The sequence below is a fragment of the Cebus imitator genome, unplaced genomic scaffold, assembly GCF_001604975.1.
Source record: "Cebus imitator isolate Cc_AM_T3 unplaced genomic scaffold, Cebus_imitator-1.0 Scaffold339, whole genome shotgun sequence".
NCBI lineage: Eukaryota > Metazoa > Chordata > Mammalia > Primates > Cebidae > Cebus > Cebus imitator.
In genome coordinates, this window is record NW_016107654.1 from 301,000 (window position 1) to 318,947 (window position 17,948).

The 17,948-nt window shown below is 50.1% G+C and overlaps 1 protein-coding gene across 19 annotated transcripts in view; it reads right to left on the minus strand.

Moving 5' to 3' along the window:
• The window catches only part of CACNA1B (calcium voltage-gated channel subunit alpha1 B), a 235,782-nt gene that overhangs the window by 166,767 nt on the left and 51,067 nt on the right, over nucleotides 1-17,948 (minus strand). For 12 of the 19 annotated variants that reach the window (XR_005196468.1, XR_005196467.1, XM_017505590.2 and 9 more), the window contains exons 7-10: nucleotides 7,103-7,206; nucleotides 4,294-4,409; nucleotides 3,309-3,365; nucleotides 2,443-2,535 (exon numbers count right to left, since the gene is read on the minus strand). Coding sequence is in view for 17 of the 19 variants with exons in the window: in XM_017505590.2 (XP_017361079.1) it covers nucleotides 2,443-2,535; nucleotides 3,309-3,365; nucleotides 4,294-4,409; nucleotides 7,103-7,206 (370 nt within the window). In the remaining 2 variants the exon portion in view is untranslated. The remainder of the gene's footprint in view (nucleotides 1-2,442; nucleotides 2,536-3,308; nucleotides 3,366-4,293; nucleotides 4,410-7,102; nucleotides 7,207-17,948) is intronic. The other 7 variants (XM_037730270.1, XM_017505589.2, XM_037730262.1 and 4 more) reach the window with 1 other exon arrangement.

Genomic DNA, 17,948 nt, shown 5'->3' on the forward strand with positions numbered 1-17,948 from the left:
GCCCTTCCGGTCCGACCTCCCTCCCGCACGCGGGCCCTTCCGGTCCGACCTCCCTCCCGCACGCGGGCCCTTCCGGTCCGACCTCCCTCCCGCACGCGGGCCCGGCGCGCTGCGGCCCCGCAGCCTTTCCTCGCCTGCTCGGCGGTGGTCGGAGGCCCCTGGACGGAAACGCCGGCGCCGCAGGGCCTTGGTGATGGCGGCCCCAGCGCTGCGGTCCCGGCGCCGGACAGACACCTGCGGACGGCGGCCCGGCGCCCACGGGCGGCCCTAGGAATCGCAGCGCCGGGGCCGCACCCGGACCGCCGGCCGCCGCACGGCTCCGAGTCCCGGTTCTGTCTGTTTCTGGGTTGTGTCTATTCAGTTTCCCTCCTCTGTGAAAGGTCAGATGACTCCAGGGGCGTTTAACTGATTGCAAACCATAACGACGTTTTAACTCAATTCATTTCACAAAATCAGAATAAAAACTCTACGTAAAATAGCCACGGAAGGAAACTATTTGGCTCCCACACTCATGTCATTGTTTAAAATTATAAGACGGACCAGGCGCGGTGGCTCGCACCTGTCATCTCTGGGGGGCTGAGGCGGGACGATCGCCTGAGGTCAGGAGTTTGAGACCACCCTGGCCAACACGGTGAAACCCCGTCTCTCCTAAAAACGCAGAAATTTAGCCAGGCGTGCTGGCACGCGCCTGTAGTCCCGGCTACTCAGGAGGCTGAGGCAGGAGAATGGCCTGAACCTGGGAGGCGGAGGTGGCGGTGAGCCGAGATCTCCCCGTTGCACTCCGGCCTGGGCACCAAGAGTGAAATTTCCATGTCAAAAACACTTAGATAAATAAGATTATAAGACGATAAAACATTCAGCTCTGTAATATACATTGGTCTTTTTTTTTTGGAGTTTCGCTCTTGCCGCCCAGGCTGTAGTGCAGGTGTGACCTCGGCTCCCGGGTACAAACGATTCTCCTGAGTCAGCCTCCCAAGTAGCTGGATTACAGGCATGCAACACCAGGCCCAGCTAATTTTGTATTTTTAGTAGAGATGGGGTTTCACCACGTTAGCCAGGCTGGTCTCGAACTCCTGACCTCAGGTGATCCTCCTGCCTCGGCCTCCCAAAGTGCTGTGATTACAGGCATGAGCCACTGTGCCCAGCCCATTGGTCTCTTACTATTGACAAAATAAATACAAAACAATTCACAAATAAACCCAATAGAAAACTGTACAGCATATAGAAGTCACCAAAGGCCAAGTCCAGAAGGGGAACAAACATTTAGAAAGAGGGCCAGCACCATGGACAGTAGGAGAAAGGAAAATTGTAGTGCCAATGAAATATTATTCTACACTCATCAAATTGGCCTCAAACTGGAAAAATTCAAAAGGAGCCACCACACAGCTCTGGATGAGGGCGAAGTTCTGTCTATACTGTGGATGGCATGTGGGGTTGCACAGAACTCTGAATGGTACCACACCCTCACCCTCAGCTTCTGCTCCCAGGAATCTGCCTCACAGAGAAAAGCACTAATGAGGAAGGACGGCCATTCACAAAGTCCTGGGGCAGTATTTTCCATAGTGAGATAAAAGCACTAGAAATGAACGGCCATCAGCAGACAAGCAACTGAATAACTCCAGTGACCATGTCAGCAACACCAAGCAGCCCTGGACAAGACGGGGCTAGAATCAGACAAACTGATTAGGAGCAGATTAGAAAAGGTATTGGTGAGACAAGTTTGTATGAAATCATTTTTGGGTGGATGCATGAGTGTGACTGTGAGTGTGTGTGTATCTGAGATGAGCATGGAGAAATAGGGAAGGGTACATTCCAATAGTTAACAGGGGATCCCTAGTGCTGGGTGAGGACAGAAAAGGTCCAGTCTAAGTGTGTATGAGTGTGTGGCTGTGTGTGTAGGTGTGAGTGTGTGTGTTACTTCCTGTTTTATTAAAGAGTTCTGTCTCAGACAGGTAACAATATAATGGAAAACATCTTCTAAATCTGGTCCACTCACAGACTGCTGTACAGCAAGTCAGATCCAGGTTGGATCTGACTGTGTCTCAAAATGAAGCAATGCTCAGGCACTTCTGGAACCAGAGTCTGGTACCAGACAGGAAGGGAGCTGACACAGCTCTGTTGGATAAATTAACCAGAATGTTCCTTGTACTGTTTGAGAGCTAGCGGGTGAAGCTAGCGCCTCAGAGGCAGCAGGTCCAGAAAGTGAAAAACAGGGGCTGAGGAGAGAGGTAGCCCTATAGAGTTCTCCAGCCTTGGGATATGGCTAAGGGACCCATGTCCACATGACGGTCACAGAGCTAGGAGCAGCGAACTGTCTGAAAGGAGCCAGCAGGCGATTGGGTAAGAAGGGGCCTCCAGCAGTGACTGGGTGGCAAGGAAGCAGAGCACGCACTCCATGTCCAGCTCAAGGCTGGCAGAGCTGAGGGACACCCTGAGACTCACCAACAGCACATAGATCTGCAAACCGGTCCTCCCCCTCCTCTGCGTGGATCAGGTCATTTCTGCTCTTCTTGGTGGCTGCTCTCTTCAGCACTGCTTTAAACAAATGGTGGGAGAAACCACCTGAGCTGCAGCCCTTGGGCCGCCTCAGTGGGGCATGGGATCACCCTCCCCCTGGGACCGGCAACCTCTCCTGAGCTCCTGTTCTGGAACTGGGGCTAAAGCTGAGGCTGGACGATTCCAGGACCCCTTGGGTCCCTCTGAGTCCTCAGAGCTGAAGGGACAAAAAAATTTAAGGGTGAGGGGGCCCCTGCTTTCCCTTCCTTCTAAAACAAGGCCAGTGGGGAGGCCTGGCCACAAGGGAGACCAGGAAAAGTCCACCCAGGGCAAGACTGGGACTACAAGGGAGACACCGCAGACCTGCTCAAAGCCACAGGCATGGGGACCGCTGAGATCACTGCAGGTGTGGCCATGCTATCTGGCCGTGATCTGAGTGATGGGTGTGCAGAGAGGGTAGCCTTTGGCTGCTGCAGCTATGCTGGCAACCAGTGCCAGCAACCCCAGCAATGGGGCCCGGGCTCCCTCTCGTGATCCCAGGTTGGGCCATGAGCCTTCCCATGGCCTCTGGGAGCAGCAGCACCCCAAGCCCTGGGGACAGACACAGCTTGGTTTGAACCTGCAGTGTAGGCCTGTGTCAGGTGCCCAGGGTCAGACACCATGGTCAGAACGTCTGTGTTCATGTGATGGCTGTGCGGGTGCCTGGCATTGCAGAGAGCATCTCACGTGAAACATGCAAGCGTGCACGCGTCACCCCAGACGTGGCCACCAGACCTCTCAGCCACACAGGAGTGTCAGCGAGTGCCACCTACCGTCCAAAGGGGACTTCTCCTCTGCGTTCCTGTCCTCCTCGGCCAGCATGACTTCCTCTGCGAGGGGAACATAGCCTGGTCAGAGCCCTCCTGTCCCCAGGAATGCCCGGGAACAGGGGCACGTCTCTGTCTGGAAGTCCCTGCCTTCTCAGCTTTTTTTTTCTTTTCGAGAAGGAGTCTCACTCTGTCACCCAGGCTGGAGTGTATCTCAGCTCACTGCAACCTCCACCTTCTGGATTCAAGCCATTCTCCTGCCTCAGCCTCCTGAATAGCTGGGATTATAGGTGCCAGCCACCACATCAGGCTAATGTTTGTATTTTTAGTAGAGGTGGGGTTTCACCATGTTGGCCAGGCTGGTCTTGAACTCCTGACCTCAGGTAATCTGCCCACCTTGGCCTCCCAAAGTGCTGGGATTACAGGCGTGAGCCACTGCACCTGACCACCTTCTCAGCTCTTACGCTTCCAGAAGCCAGCAAGGCCCACAGCTGAGCTTTTTCTCCTAGGAAAGATGGTGCCCTGTGAAGAAGACTCAGCCGCCTTGTGTCTGCCCATCCCTACCCACACATAGCCTCCCTGAGAACAGATGCACCACAGGCGAGTTCATCCCTGACAAGGCACTTGGGAAACATCAGGAGGTGGAAGTGGGTACCCCACGTGGAGGAAAGAGTGCGGGCCTGGGGCGAGAGGAGGGAGTCCAGGCTTGACAGAGCCCAGAGTCAGGGCACAGAAGGTACTTAGCTGAGACTAATGGGGAGAGATCAGCCTTAGGCTGGGCCGTTGCAGAGTCCTCCATTTAAAAGGCCACTGTCCTCAGGGCTATATGGCTGCCTGGGTGAGCTAGAGAGAAACCCCTTCTCACTCTGCTCATTACAAAGTCCCTTCAGGTTCTACCCAACAGCCGGGGCACCCCAGCTGGCAGCAGAGCAGAACTGGGGAGAACCTACAGTGGCCAGCCAGGAGTACAGTGGCTCCCACGGGCCCTCACCCGCCTTGAAGATCCACTCCAGGTACCCGTTGAGCTCTCGCTCGATCTGCTGCTGCCGGCGCAGCTTCAGGAAGGCGCGGCGGTTCTCCACCCTCTCTCGCTCCTTGGCAAACTCCCTACCATGCAGAGGCCAGAAAAGCAAGATCAGGTGAGTGTAAGCCCTACATGTGTACGGCCCCAAAGACAAAGTGGATCAGGGAAAGGCTGGGACAGGAGTCGGGCTGCAGGCTGTGCTTCTGGCAGGCCCCTGTCACCCCAGCCTCTTCTAACCTGAGCACTCTGGAGCACCATGCAGCTCCCTGTGCACCCAGAGAGCCTCCATGAGCAGCCCAGGTGGCCCTCTGTCCTCAGACTCCTTTGGTAGTCAGGGACAGTGCCTTGGTCCCCAGATGGGCATTTCTAGAGGGCAGGGATGATTTCACAGCCCCTGCTTACAGCAACGTAGGTTTGCACCTCCTCCCTCCCCACCCCGTGCCAGGCTCTGTGATCTGCTGTCTTCCAGAGAGCTCCTGACAAGAATTCTCCAGAGGAGAATATTCGCGTTGCTTCCTCTGTTGGTTCAGATGCAAAGCATCTGTGGGAAGGAGGAAAGACAGACAGGGACAGGGAAGAAGGGAATGGGTCAGGGCAGGCCAGAGGAGGAAGGAAAATACCACAGCGTCCACACCATGTAGCCTCCTCAGCCAAGCCTTTGAGGCTCACGATGAGCAGGAGAGAAGACCTTCTGTCATCAGCCCCCAACATCCTACCTCAGCCCCACCTGAGCCTTCACAACCATCCATGGTGACCAGCAGAGAACATTCCCCCTTCCAGCCCAGCACCCCCACCCCAGCCCCAGCCTCCTGGCCAAGCTCTAAGGCTCACAGTGCCAGAAGCAAGCACGCTCTCTCTCTCTCTCTCTCTCTCACACACACACACACACACATGCACGCTTCTTGGTGGAGTGGGTGTGGCAGGCGTGACTCCCAGTACCCACAGCCCTGGTGCAACAGTCTCTGGCTCTGATCAGGACTGACTCCAGGTGCAGGTGCAGGGCTAGTGTCCACTAGACACTGAGCTGCTACAGCCCAGGCAGTGCAAGGTGACCGTGCCTGTCCAGGTGCACCCTCCCATCTGGGCATCCAAAGTCCCAAATCTACATGAAAGCAGGGTGCACTACGGCCTTCCCACCCAGGCCAGCCCCTGTGGCCATGCCCTGAAAACAAGAGGACCTGGGGCACAGGGGAAGGGCAACGGCATCTTGCTTGAATGGATTTGAGAGCTACCAGCAGCAACCCCCCCAGCAGTACAGCCCTCCACAGAGCAACTGCTTCTCACACAGTGGCCAGCAGCAAGGCTGGCCTTCCCTGAGCTTGTCCTCGCTGGGTGAAAAAGGGCAGGACAGGGACCACCTGTTCTGCTTCTCTGGGATGCTGTGAGGATGGGAGCTATGGGAATGGAGAGAGGCCAAACTGGCCCCAAGCTGGCCCCCCTGCAGTTCTTGCCCAGAAATGGCAGAGCCGTAGCTTTTCCCACAGAGTGCATTTTCCCAGCACAGCAGTCAAGGCGGCCTCTCACCACTGCCACCCTGGGGTGCAGGGCCTACATCATGGGTGCTGGCTCCTGGCTTGGGGGCTCTCTGCTGGGCCTGTGGGCCTGAGGGGGGACTCAGCTGGACTGACTAGGAGACTATCACATATGCCATTCTTCCCAGAAGCTGGAATGTTCACAGTGGGAAGGAGGTGGAAAGACCACACAGGCCCTGCCTTGGGCCTCCCCTCCAGCCCCTCCAGGCTGTTCTTCACATTCCTCAGAGGGAGGCACTGCAGGAAGCCCTGAGCAGGCTGCCTCCCAACTACCCATAGACCACACCTCCACCTACCCAGACCACACCTCCCAACTACCCATAGACCACACCTTCACCTACCCAGACCACACCTCCCAACTGCCAAGACCACACCTCCCCACTGCCCACAGACCACACCTCCCATCTACCAAGACCACACCTCCCATCTACCCACAGACCACACCTCCCATCTACCCACAGACCACACCTCCCATCTACCCACAGACCACACCTCCCACCTACCCAGACCACACCTCCCCTCTACCCACAGACCACACCTCCCACCTACCCAGACCACACCTCCCCTCTACCCACAGACCACACCTCCCCCTACCCACAGACCACACCTCCAGCTACCCAGACCACACCTCCCATCTACCNTCTACCCAGACCACACCTCCCCTCTACCCACAGACCACACCTCCCATCTACCCGGACCACACCTCCCAACTACCCATAGACCACACCTCCACCTACCCAGACCACACCTCCCATCTACCCAGACCACACCTCCCCTCTACCCACAGACCACACCTCCCATCTACCCAGACCACATCTCCCATCACAGACTACCCCTCCTATCCGCCCAGACCAACCTACCATGACAGACCACACCTCCATCTACCCAGATCACACCTCCATCTACCCAGTCCACACCTCCCATCAAGACCACACCTCCCATGACAGGCCACACCTCCCATCTACCCAGACCACCACACCTCCCATCACTGACCACACCTCCTGTCTACCCAAATGAGTGCAATGGCAGCTGCTCCCCATTGCAGAGACCAAGGAAAGGCTGGTCAAGGGCAGGCTAGGATGGTGGCACAAAGGAAGGGCTACCAGAACCCAGAACACCAGGAGCAACCACCACAGACAGCATCAATGGGCCAGCCCCCCTCACCCCAAGTGTCACATGTGCCCTGTTGACCCCTCAGCTGAGAACACAGAGGGCACCTGCACATGCCCCACATGGTCTCTCACCCCGAGAGAACTCCCAGCACCAGGTTGAGCATGAAGAAGGAGCCGATGATGATGAGAGGGATGAAGTAGAGCCAGTTCCAGGTGTTGCCGGCCGCGTCGTTTGTCTGGAAGCAAGGAGAGGGAGATGAAGAAGGACAGAGAGAAGACACACAGTCCCAGCCACAGAAGCGCGCTGCCCTCCATCAGGCCTCCTTCACAGAAGCAGACACGTGGTAGGGTCCAGGCAGTGGGGAGACCAGTCAGGGGAAAGTTCAGGCATGGGGCTGGAGTCCAGGCAGCACCCACAGACAGACGTGCCCTTGCCGGCAGAGCTCTCTCTAGACTGCGGCTCCCAGAGGACCAGAGACGCTTAGTGCTGCCAGGCACTGCCTGGAAACATTCAAAAGCCAGGCAGCAGGCCCAGTGAGCCAAGGCGGTGTGGATGCCCCAAGGTGGCACTCACCCAACCTCTGCCAGGCACCTCCCTGGCTACCAGGCATCTCTGGGCAGCTCAAAAGCCATGTCCTCCTGAAAGGAGCCCATAGGCCCAAGTCCACATCAGACCTGTCTGCAGCAGCTCCCGCAGCTGAGAGACAACAGTGGGCCCATCTGCATTTTCCATTTCACCACATGCCTGGCCTGAGACTGCACCCGGCATTCAGGCGTGATCTGAATAGCTGAACGCAAAGAGGGGCCATCTTTCCCAGATCTTTTGCTTTTTATAGCATGGCTCACAAAAGGGTGGGCTCCTCTGAACCCAATTTAATTCCATAGTTGTTTTGTTTTTATGCATTCCCAGGGGACTTAGCTAAGGGGGGGAGAACCTCTTTCTCTGTGCAAGTCTGGTGCTGGAGAGAAGCCAGGGTGGTGGAGGGTGTGGAGGGAGGCAGCTCACAAGACATGGGCGGGGCCCCACCAAGATAGAGGCAGGAGGACAGTCAGGGCATTGCCCTGCAGCAGGTGCTGATCTCCAGGTGCTGCTGTTGGCACTCTGCCCCCTAGTGTCTGCCAGCCTGGCAGATTTGCAGCCTCCACCGCTGCATGGACTGACACTCATGGTTCCTGACCCTCAGACACCGATTCCAGGCTGGCCCCTGAGATTCCTGGACCCGAACCCAGAATCAACATTCAGAATCCCAGCTCTAACTGCAGTTCACGTTCCCTGACCACACCTCTGTGCAGACCCACATGCAACTCAAGAGCTGTGGACTGGGCGGCCACCAAAGCTACCAACTTTCTGCAACATACCCACAAACCTGCCCTCCCTTCTTGAGAAAAAGGAGAGATGTCACTGCTGCAGTCTCAGCCCCTCTCACCTGCTCAAGTACTTGGCTCCCGCAATTACCCTCTTCAACAGAGCGTTCCCATCAGTAGCCAAGTGGCTCTAATTTCTCTTATCTTAAAAAACAGGACTTCCATGTCTGGGAAGATGGAGCAGACATACTCTGCCCTGTTACTCCCTTACTCCTACTATGTGCAATTAACATTCTGAAAATTAGTCATAAAGCAAACAGACGATGAATCTGAAAGGTGGAGAAAACAGGGCAGACTAGCTAGGACCCCAGGATATAAGGTGCATTTCCTGGGTTTTCTTCTCGCCTCCTATATCCCACATTTGGATATGAAGAAGCCTAAAACTTGGAAATGCCCAAGGGACACAGACAACAAAAAAAAGCACCAGCAAAAGCCAGCTCTCCCTAACCAAGGCAGCCTAGCAGGACAGGGGGCTCTCAGACAACGACATGACTCTCCACACACTACAGGCTCCACCTCCATCCCTCCCTTCCAGCAAAGTCCCAGAAGAGCACCTAGACTGCAATGAGAAAGCCAAGTAGGAGGTGGGACCTTCCTCCTCAGCAGTGGTTATCACGGCCTCCCAGCCCCAGCCCACCTCTGCGGTACCAGTGAAGACCACATGGGACACCTCGACTTCCATTTACACAGGCAGTAGGGGCACCCCCTGCTGCTAGGGAGCTATCAGAGGGCTTTGTGGAGTCAGGACTTTCACCACCATCCAGCAGTCGTGAAGCCACCCACACACACACAGTGTCCAGAAACCACGTGGAGAACAAGAACAAGGCACCTCTAAGCCTGCCAGCCAGGAAAGTTCCCTCTAGGCATGGTGGGGTGCCAGACCTGCCGTCCCTGCCCAGCAGTAAGGAGAACGCTCCACCATACGTCAACAGAGGCCGATCAGGGAACCTGGACTTCTGCCGTTAACTGCAAGACAGCAGCACTCCTTCCCTCACAGCTAACACAGAATGCTTAACCCAGATCCAAGGTCCTGAGCCCTAAGGCCAAAAATGGCCAGTTTTCAACTGAAACTCACTCATCATACTAAGAACCAGGAAAAGCATACATTTCTTAAATGCTATGACAGTTAATTTTGTGTCAACATAGCTGGGCCACAGGATACTCAGATGCTTGGTCAGGTGCACTTGATAGTACCTTGCAGAAACTTCTGCAAGGGTGCTTTGAGATAAGGTTATTGCTTTAATCAACAGAGTAAAGACCACTGCTCTCCGTAATGTGGGTGGGCCTCATTCAATCCACATTAAAAACCAACCCTCCCCTGGGTAAGGGAAGAGTCTCCAGCAGGTTCCTCTGGATTTCACCTCTGCGGGCCACTGGCATCAGGAACTGCACCATCAGCTCTCCCATGTGCAGATGGTACCCAAGCCCGCCAGTCAGAACCACAGACGTGGATGTGCCAGCCTCTGTGATCACACCAGCCAATTAATCATGATAAATCTCCCTCTCTACAAACACAGACACACACACCACACACAACACACATGCATATACCGCACACACATGCACACCACACATACCAGACACACATACACCACACATACACACTGGACACATAAGTGCACATACCACACACACACACACCACACACACACACACACACTGTGCACACTACATGCACACCATACGCACTAGACACATACACAACACACACAACACACAAGAGCACACACCACACACATGCATATACCACACATACCACATACATGCATACCACACACCACACACACACACACACACACACCCCGCACATCAGACACAGATACACCACACACACTGGACACACAAGCACACAAACTCCACGCACACACATGCACTGCACACACAGCATATGCACACCGCCCCATCCCCACACAGACCACACACACACACCACAAACACATGCACACCACACACACCAGACACATATACCACACGTAACAGATGCATACACGCACACATCCCACACATCAGACACACATGCACCACACACATCAGACACACACACAGCACACACAAGCATACACATCCCAAGTGCTCCACACGCACACACGACACACCACACACACACAACACCACACACCAGACACATACCACATGCATGCCACACACACCAGACACACCACACACACACACACACACACACACACACACACCCCACATACACCAGACACACACCACACACACTAGAGTTAAATACACCAAATACACATGCTGGACACAAGTGCACACACCACACACACACAACACGCGTACCAGAAACAGGCACACACCACACAAACTACACACACCACACACACACTACACACCAGACGCATGCACACCACACACACCAGACACACCACATACACATGCATACATCACACACAGTACACACATCACACACACAGTACACACATCACACACACACACCAGGCACACCACACACACACCCCACATCTACCAGATACAGGCACACACCACACATACACCAGACACATGCCGTAAGTATGAGTGAGATACAGGCTCACACCACACACCCACATATACCACAGACACACCAAACACACACATGCACACCACACCTCTGTGCAGACCACACACACACCCCACACACCACATACACAGCAAAAACACCAGACACCACCCACAGCACACACACACTACACACACACCACATACACACCAAACACCTTTCTCCAAAAAAAATGTATTTGCTGTTTTGTTTTGTTTTTTTTCTATTCTGGGCATGTCCTTAACCTTGGCAAAATAAAATTCTAAATTGATTGAGAATTGTCTCTGATACTTTTTGGATTACAGAACCAAAGGAAAAACTTAGAGCTAAAAAATTAAAACAATCAAAAATCTCAATGAAAATGCGTAACAAAAGAATGGAGGGGATGTGGAAGGAATCAGTGAACAGTAAGAGAAGAACAATAGAATTATCCATTCTTGAAAGAAAACTGAGCCTCAAAAACCCACGGGACTACAACAAAAGAACTAACATTCACGTCATCAGAGTACCCAAGACAGGTGAAAAAGGACGAGGCTGAAAGTATTTGAAGAAATACAGCCGGCTGGGCACGGTGGCTCATGCCTGTAATCTCAGCACTTTGGGAGGCTGAGATGGGCAGATCACAAGGTCAGGAGTTCAAGACCAGACTGGGCAACATAGTGAAACCCCATCTATAATAAAAAATACAAAAATTAGCTGGGAATGGTGGCTTGTGCCTGTAATCCCAGCTACTTGGGAGGCTGAGGTAGGAGAGCTGCTTGAACCAGGGCCCAGGAGAGGCTGAGGTTGCAGTGAGCTGAGATCATGCCACTGCACTCCAGCCTGGACTACAGAGCAAGAAGACTCCATCTCAAAAAAAAAACCAGAAGCCGAGTGCAGTGGCTCACGCCTGTAATCCCAGCACTTTCAGAGGCTGTGGCGGGTGGATCATGAGGTCAAGAGATCGAGACCATCCTTGCCAACATGGTGAAACCGTCTCTACTAAAAATACAAAAAATTAGTCACGTGTGGTGGCGCGTGCCTGTAGTCCCAGCTACTCAGGAGGCTGAGGCAGGAGATTTTCTTGAAACCAGAAAACAGAAGTTGGAGTGAGCCAGGATGGTGCCACTGTACTCCCACCTGGCCATAGAGCAAGACTCCATCTCGACTAAAAAAAAAAGAAAGAAGGAAAGAAATACAGCCAGACACAGTGGCTCACATCCATGATCCCAACACTCTGGGAGGCCAAGGCAGGCAGATCACCTGAGGTCAGGAGTTCAAGACTGGCCTGGGCAGCATGGCAAAACCCAGTCGCTACTAAAAATACAAAAATTAGCCAGGCATAGTGGTGAATGCCATAATCCCAGCTACTTGGGAGCCTGAGGCAGGAAAATCACTTGAGCCTGGGAGGCAGAGGTTGCAGTGAGCCGAGATCTCGCCACTGCAATCCAGCCTAGATGACAGAGCAAGACTGCAATAGAAAGAAAGAAGAAAGAAAAAAAGAAGGGAGGGAGGGAGGGAGGTAAAACTTCTTAACTTTGGCAAGAGACACAAACCTACAGATTCAAGAAGCTCAGCAAACCCCAGACAAACACATTATAGACAAACTTCTGAAAACTGAAGACAAAAAAAAAAAATCTAGAATGCAGCAGAGAAAAAAATGATACCTTACCTATAGGGGTTAAACAATTCAAATGATTTCTCATCAGAAACCATGGAGGCCAGAAGGAAGTGGCGCAATATTTTTCAGGTGTTGAAAGAAAAGAACTGTCAACCCAGACACCTATACCCACCAAAAATATCATTTGGGAAATTAAGACATTTGCAAATGAAAAGCTAGGGAAACTAGGAGAATTTGTCACCAGAGGAACTCTCTTAAGAAAAAATGAATAATGAAAGTTCTTGGCCAGGCGTGGTGACTCACGCCTCTAATTCCAGCACATTGGGAGGCCAAGGTGGGTGGATCATCTGAGGTCAGAAGTTTGAGGTCAGCCTGGCCAACATGATGAAACCCCATCTCTGCTAAAATTACAAAAGTTATTGAGGCATGATGGTGTGCACCTGTAATCCCAGCTACTGGGGAGCCTGCGGCAGGAGAATCATTTGAACCTGGGAGCCAGAGGTTGCAGGGAGCCAAGATCGCACCACTGAACTCCAGCCTGGGAGACATAGTGAGACTCCTTCAAAAATAAAAAGTCTCTAAACAGAAAAGAAATGAATAAAAAATGGATCACTGACTATTGGAAAGGAAGAGAGAAAAATGGAAATAGTAAAAATACAGATAACGAGATTTCTTTCTCCTCTTGAGTTTTCTAAATTATGTTTGACAGATGAAGCAAAAAGTACAGTACTATTGAGGCAGGAGAATAGGGTCTGGAGGCAGGGAACCTAAGGTGAATGTGTGCGGACCTCCTAGAACTGAATCAAAAGGAAAACCCCACCTCTCCACACCCAAGTAACAAAAGAGCAGAGGCTACTTCTTTTGCAACCCGCCCCCCCTTCCACTGCATTACAGTTGAAAAATGGAAAGTACCTCTGATTCGTCTCCTCCCACAACTAATCATCAGGCTGGTCATGGGCCAAGTCTTCATTAGTACAGAGTGTAACTTGGTAACTTCACTTCAGCCTTTGATTGGGGGAAGGACTCTTTTCTGTCTTTCCTGGTTATACTCCCTGATCCCTATGTGTGATACAATTGGCAGTGGCAGCTTGTCAAGGGGGAATTCACACGTTTTAGGCAACTGAAACCCTCTTTTCTTATGCCAAATTCTCCTGTAGTGTTAGCCGGTAAAGACATAAGAATGTCTCTTCGGTATTTTGACCTCCCTTCTTTTACTTAATTTATTTGACTGGCTAAGGACAAAAGAAACTCACTTAGCCCCATACCTATGCAAAGAAGGTTATAAAGAAAAGAGATTTTATATTATATAAAAAGGGATCTTGCATGGCAAATTCTTTTCCTAAAGTAAAATGACTGTTGTTTTAACAGAGGGATGTGGCTGGGTGTGGAGGTTCATGCCTGTAATCCCAGCACTTTAGGAGGCTGAGGCGGGCAGATCACAAGGTCAGGAGTTCAAAACTAGCCTGGCCAATATGGTAAAACCCTGTCTCTACTGAAAATATAACAGATTAGCTGGGTGCAGTGGAACACACCTGTTGGCCCAGTTACAGGAGGCTGAGGCAGGAGAATTACTTGAACCCGGGAGGCAGAGGTTGCAGTGAGCCAAGATCATGCCACTGCAGTCAAGCCTGGGTGACAGAGTGAGATGCCATCTCAAAAAAATGATAATAAAAGTAAATAAATAGATTAAAGAGGGATGTTTAGGACAAGTCAGAAAGACCAAGCATGTCATAGATGGTCTGTGTACGTCATGAAAAAGATTTGTGAAAGGGAATATAAATTCCGGCAAGAAATGTTGTGTAATTTACCTTACCTAAGTTTAGAAGGTTAAAGGATTGTTTTAAGTGATATAGGGAAAATCCAAAGGTTTGAGCAAGTTGTAGGCTTATGAGAATTAATTGTAAAAGAGATTCTGTGTGTGTGTGCATATTGGCTAAAGTTAAAAGGAAAAGTGTGGCCTTATCAAATATATAAGAATGTTAAAAGTTGGGAAGGCATGGTGGCTCAAGCCTGTAATCCCAGCACTTTGGGAGGCCGAGGTGGGAGGATCACGAGGTCAAGAGATCAAGACCATCTTGGCCAACATGGTGAAACCCTGTCTCTACTAAAAATACAAAAGAAAAAAAAATTAGCTGGGTGTGGTGGCATGCACTTGTAGTCCTAGCTACCCGGGAGGCTGAGGCAGGAGAATTGCTTGAACCTGGGAGGTGGAGGTTGCAGTGAGCTGAGATCATGCTACTGCACTCCAGCCTGGCCACTGGCAACAGAGCAAGACTGTCTCCCAGAAAAAAAAAAAAAAGAATGCTAGAAGTTGAGGCCTGCAGCCAGGGACAAGAGGAAACTCACAGTGAACCACTGATTGTGGAGGGAACCATTCCAAAGTGGTGCGAGCACCCATTTAAGGTCAGATATGTCTGACAAACTAAGATGGGGTCCCAAAGGGGGATGCCCTTGGGAACCCCACACAGACCCAGAGTTTCTTCAAGTAGCCAGCCCAGGAAAAATTTTGTTCGCCTAGTAAGCCCTCCACTTTTCAAAGTCCTCTTCTCTCTTCCAGAACACTATGAGCAACTCTCCATCCATTCCACCTGATTCCCTGCTTGGCTGCATCCTCAACCACTGGAATCAATTGGATCCTGACAATCTAAGGAGAAAATGTCTGATTTTCTACTATAATACTGTATGGCCCCAATATCAGCTGAACAGCCAGGAACAATGGGTGGTCATTGGAAGTCTTAATTACAACACCATCCTGCAATTAAACCTATTTTGCAAAAGGCAGGGTAAATTGTCAGAAATCCCGTATGTACAGATGCTCATGGCCCTATACCAAAACCCAACAATCTGCAAAAGTCCTGGACCTGCCATGATAAGAAGGTCTTAAGGCAGAACTAGATATTGTAGATGATCTCCTTTTACAAAGGCCCCCTGGCTCTCGGGGGAAGTGCAACCACCCCTGTATAACCACTGGCCAAGTGCTAGAGGGGAACAACCTATTCAATTCCCCCTCCAGCCCTGCTACCCCTTAGGGAAGTGGCAGGAGCTGAGGGGCCAGTCCTAGTGCAGTCCCCCTTCTCTATAACTGATATAAAACAATGTATAACTGATATAGAACTTCTCTAAAACTGATATAAAAAAATAAAATAATTTCCAGAGCTATTCTGAGAACCCCAGGAAATCTGCAGATGAGTCTCAAACTTTGACCTTAGCTTTTGTTCTCTCAGAGGAGTTCATTCCAGCAACTTATCATAAACCCTTGGAAAAGAAACAAACCTTTGAGGCGGCCCACCAGGAAGCAGATGACACGGTCCCCATTACTGATCCTAATTGATACCATAACACACCCAAGGGAATGAACAACCAGGCTAAATTTCTTGAGGCTCTCCTTGGAGGAATGAGAAAGGGAATAACTAAGGCAGTAACTTATGATACAGTAAGGGAGGTTACACGGGGCAAAGAGAAAAATCCAGCCATGTTTCATGGCAGGCTGGAGGAAACCTTTAAAAAATATACTAATCCAATCTGCCCCAGAAATTAGATGTAAGCTTCAAAAGCTACAGATGGCCCACAAACAAATCACAATCAGTTTCTTGATATTGCCTTCATGATGTATAACAATTGTGAAGGAAGGAAAAAGGGAACAGAGTAAAGAAAAATGGCAAGCTGAAATTATGGCAACCATCACTGGCAATGCCCTGAATGCCCAAAGAGCAACCAAGGGAAACCCAAAGGGCCATAAGGATAATGCCAGCCTGAAGAGGATGCAAGTTTTTGTTAGTACTAATAGATACTTTTACTGGCTAGATTGAAGCTTACCCTACACCAGAATAGAGAAGGCCAATGAAGTTGTGAAGTTCCTCTTAAAAGAAATATTTCCCTGGTTTGGGTTACCTCAGAGCCTCCAAAGTGATAATGGCTGGTTCTTTATCTCTCAAATAACTCAAGGGGTTGGTAAGGCTCTCAGAATCAAATACTATTTATATTCAGCATGGAGACCTTGATCCTCTAGAAAAGTGGCAAGAGCTAATCAAACTCTAAAATGGATGCTAGCTAAGCTATGTCAGGAAACATTAGAAACTTGGGTCTACTTGCTGTCCATAGCTCTCTTAAGAGTCTGTAATTCCCCTAGAGCGAAAATTAATATGAGCCCATATGAAATGTTATACAGGAGGCCATTTTTAACTAATTATCCTATTACTGATCCAGAAACAGCCACTTTAGTGACCTGCCTATTTAACCTGGGACCATTTCAGCAGCCTTTCCATAAGTTTGGAACTCAAAGGTTCCCCACGCTGGGAACTAACTAGGAACCCAAAATCAGGCCAGAAGGTACTTTAAAAAAAAAAGTGTTTATTTCCATAGGTTATTGGGGAACAGGTGGTGTTTGGTCACATGAGTAAGTTCTTTAGAGGTGATTTATGAGATTTTGGTGTACCCATCACCCAAGCAGTATATGCTGTACACAATTTGTAGTATTTTATCTCTCACCTTCTTCCCCCCTTTCCTCGAGTCCCCAAAATCCTCTGTGTCATTCTTATGCCTTTGCATCCTCATAGCTTAGCTCTCACTTATAAGTGAGAACATATGACGTTTGGTTTTCCATTCCTGAATTACTTCACTTAGAATAACAGTCTCCAATCTCATCCAGGTCACTGCAAATGACCTGGATGAGATTAATTCATTCCTTTTTATGGCTGAGTAGTATTCCATCATTCATATATACAGGAATATGTATATATGAATATACATGAATGATCGAATATATATATATATATATATATATATATATATATATATATATATATAACAGTTCTCTATCCACTAGTTGATTGATGGGCATTTGGGTTGGTTCCACATTTTTGCAATTGCAAATTGTGCTGCTGTAAATATGCGTATTTAAGTATCTTTTTTGTATGACTTATTTTCCTCTTGGTAGATACCCACTAGCGAAACTGCTGGATCAAATGGTAGTTCTACTTTTAGTTATTTAAGGAACCTCCACATGGTTTCCCATACTGATTGTGCTAGTTTACATTCCCACCAAGCAGTGTAGAAGTGTTCCCTGTTCACCACATCCATGCCAACATCTACTATTTTTTATTTTTTTATTACGACCACTCTTGCAGGAGTAAGGTGATATCGCATTGTGGTTTTGATTTGAATTTCCCAGATCATTAGTGATATTCAGCATTCTTTCATGTTTGTTGTCATTTGTTTATCTTCTTTTGAGAACTGTCTATTCATGTCCTTAGCCCACTTTTTCATGGGGCCGTTTTTGTCTTGCTAATTCATTTGAGTTCATTGTAGATTCTGGATATTAGTCCTTTGTCAGATGCATAGATTGTAAAGATTTTTTTCCCACTCTGTGGGTTGTCTGTTAACTCTGCTGTTTCTTTTGCCCTGCAAAATTTCTTTAGTTTAATTAAATCCCAGCTATTTATACTTGTTTTTGTTGCATTTGCTTTTGGATCGTTGGTGATGAA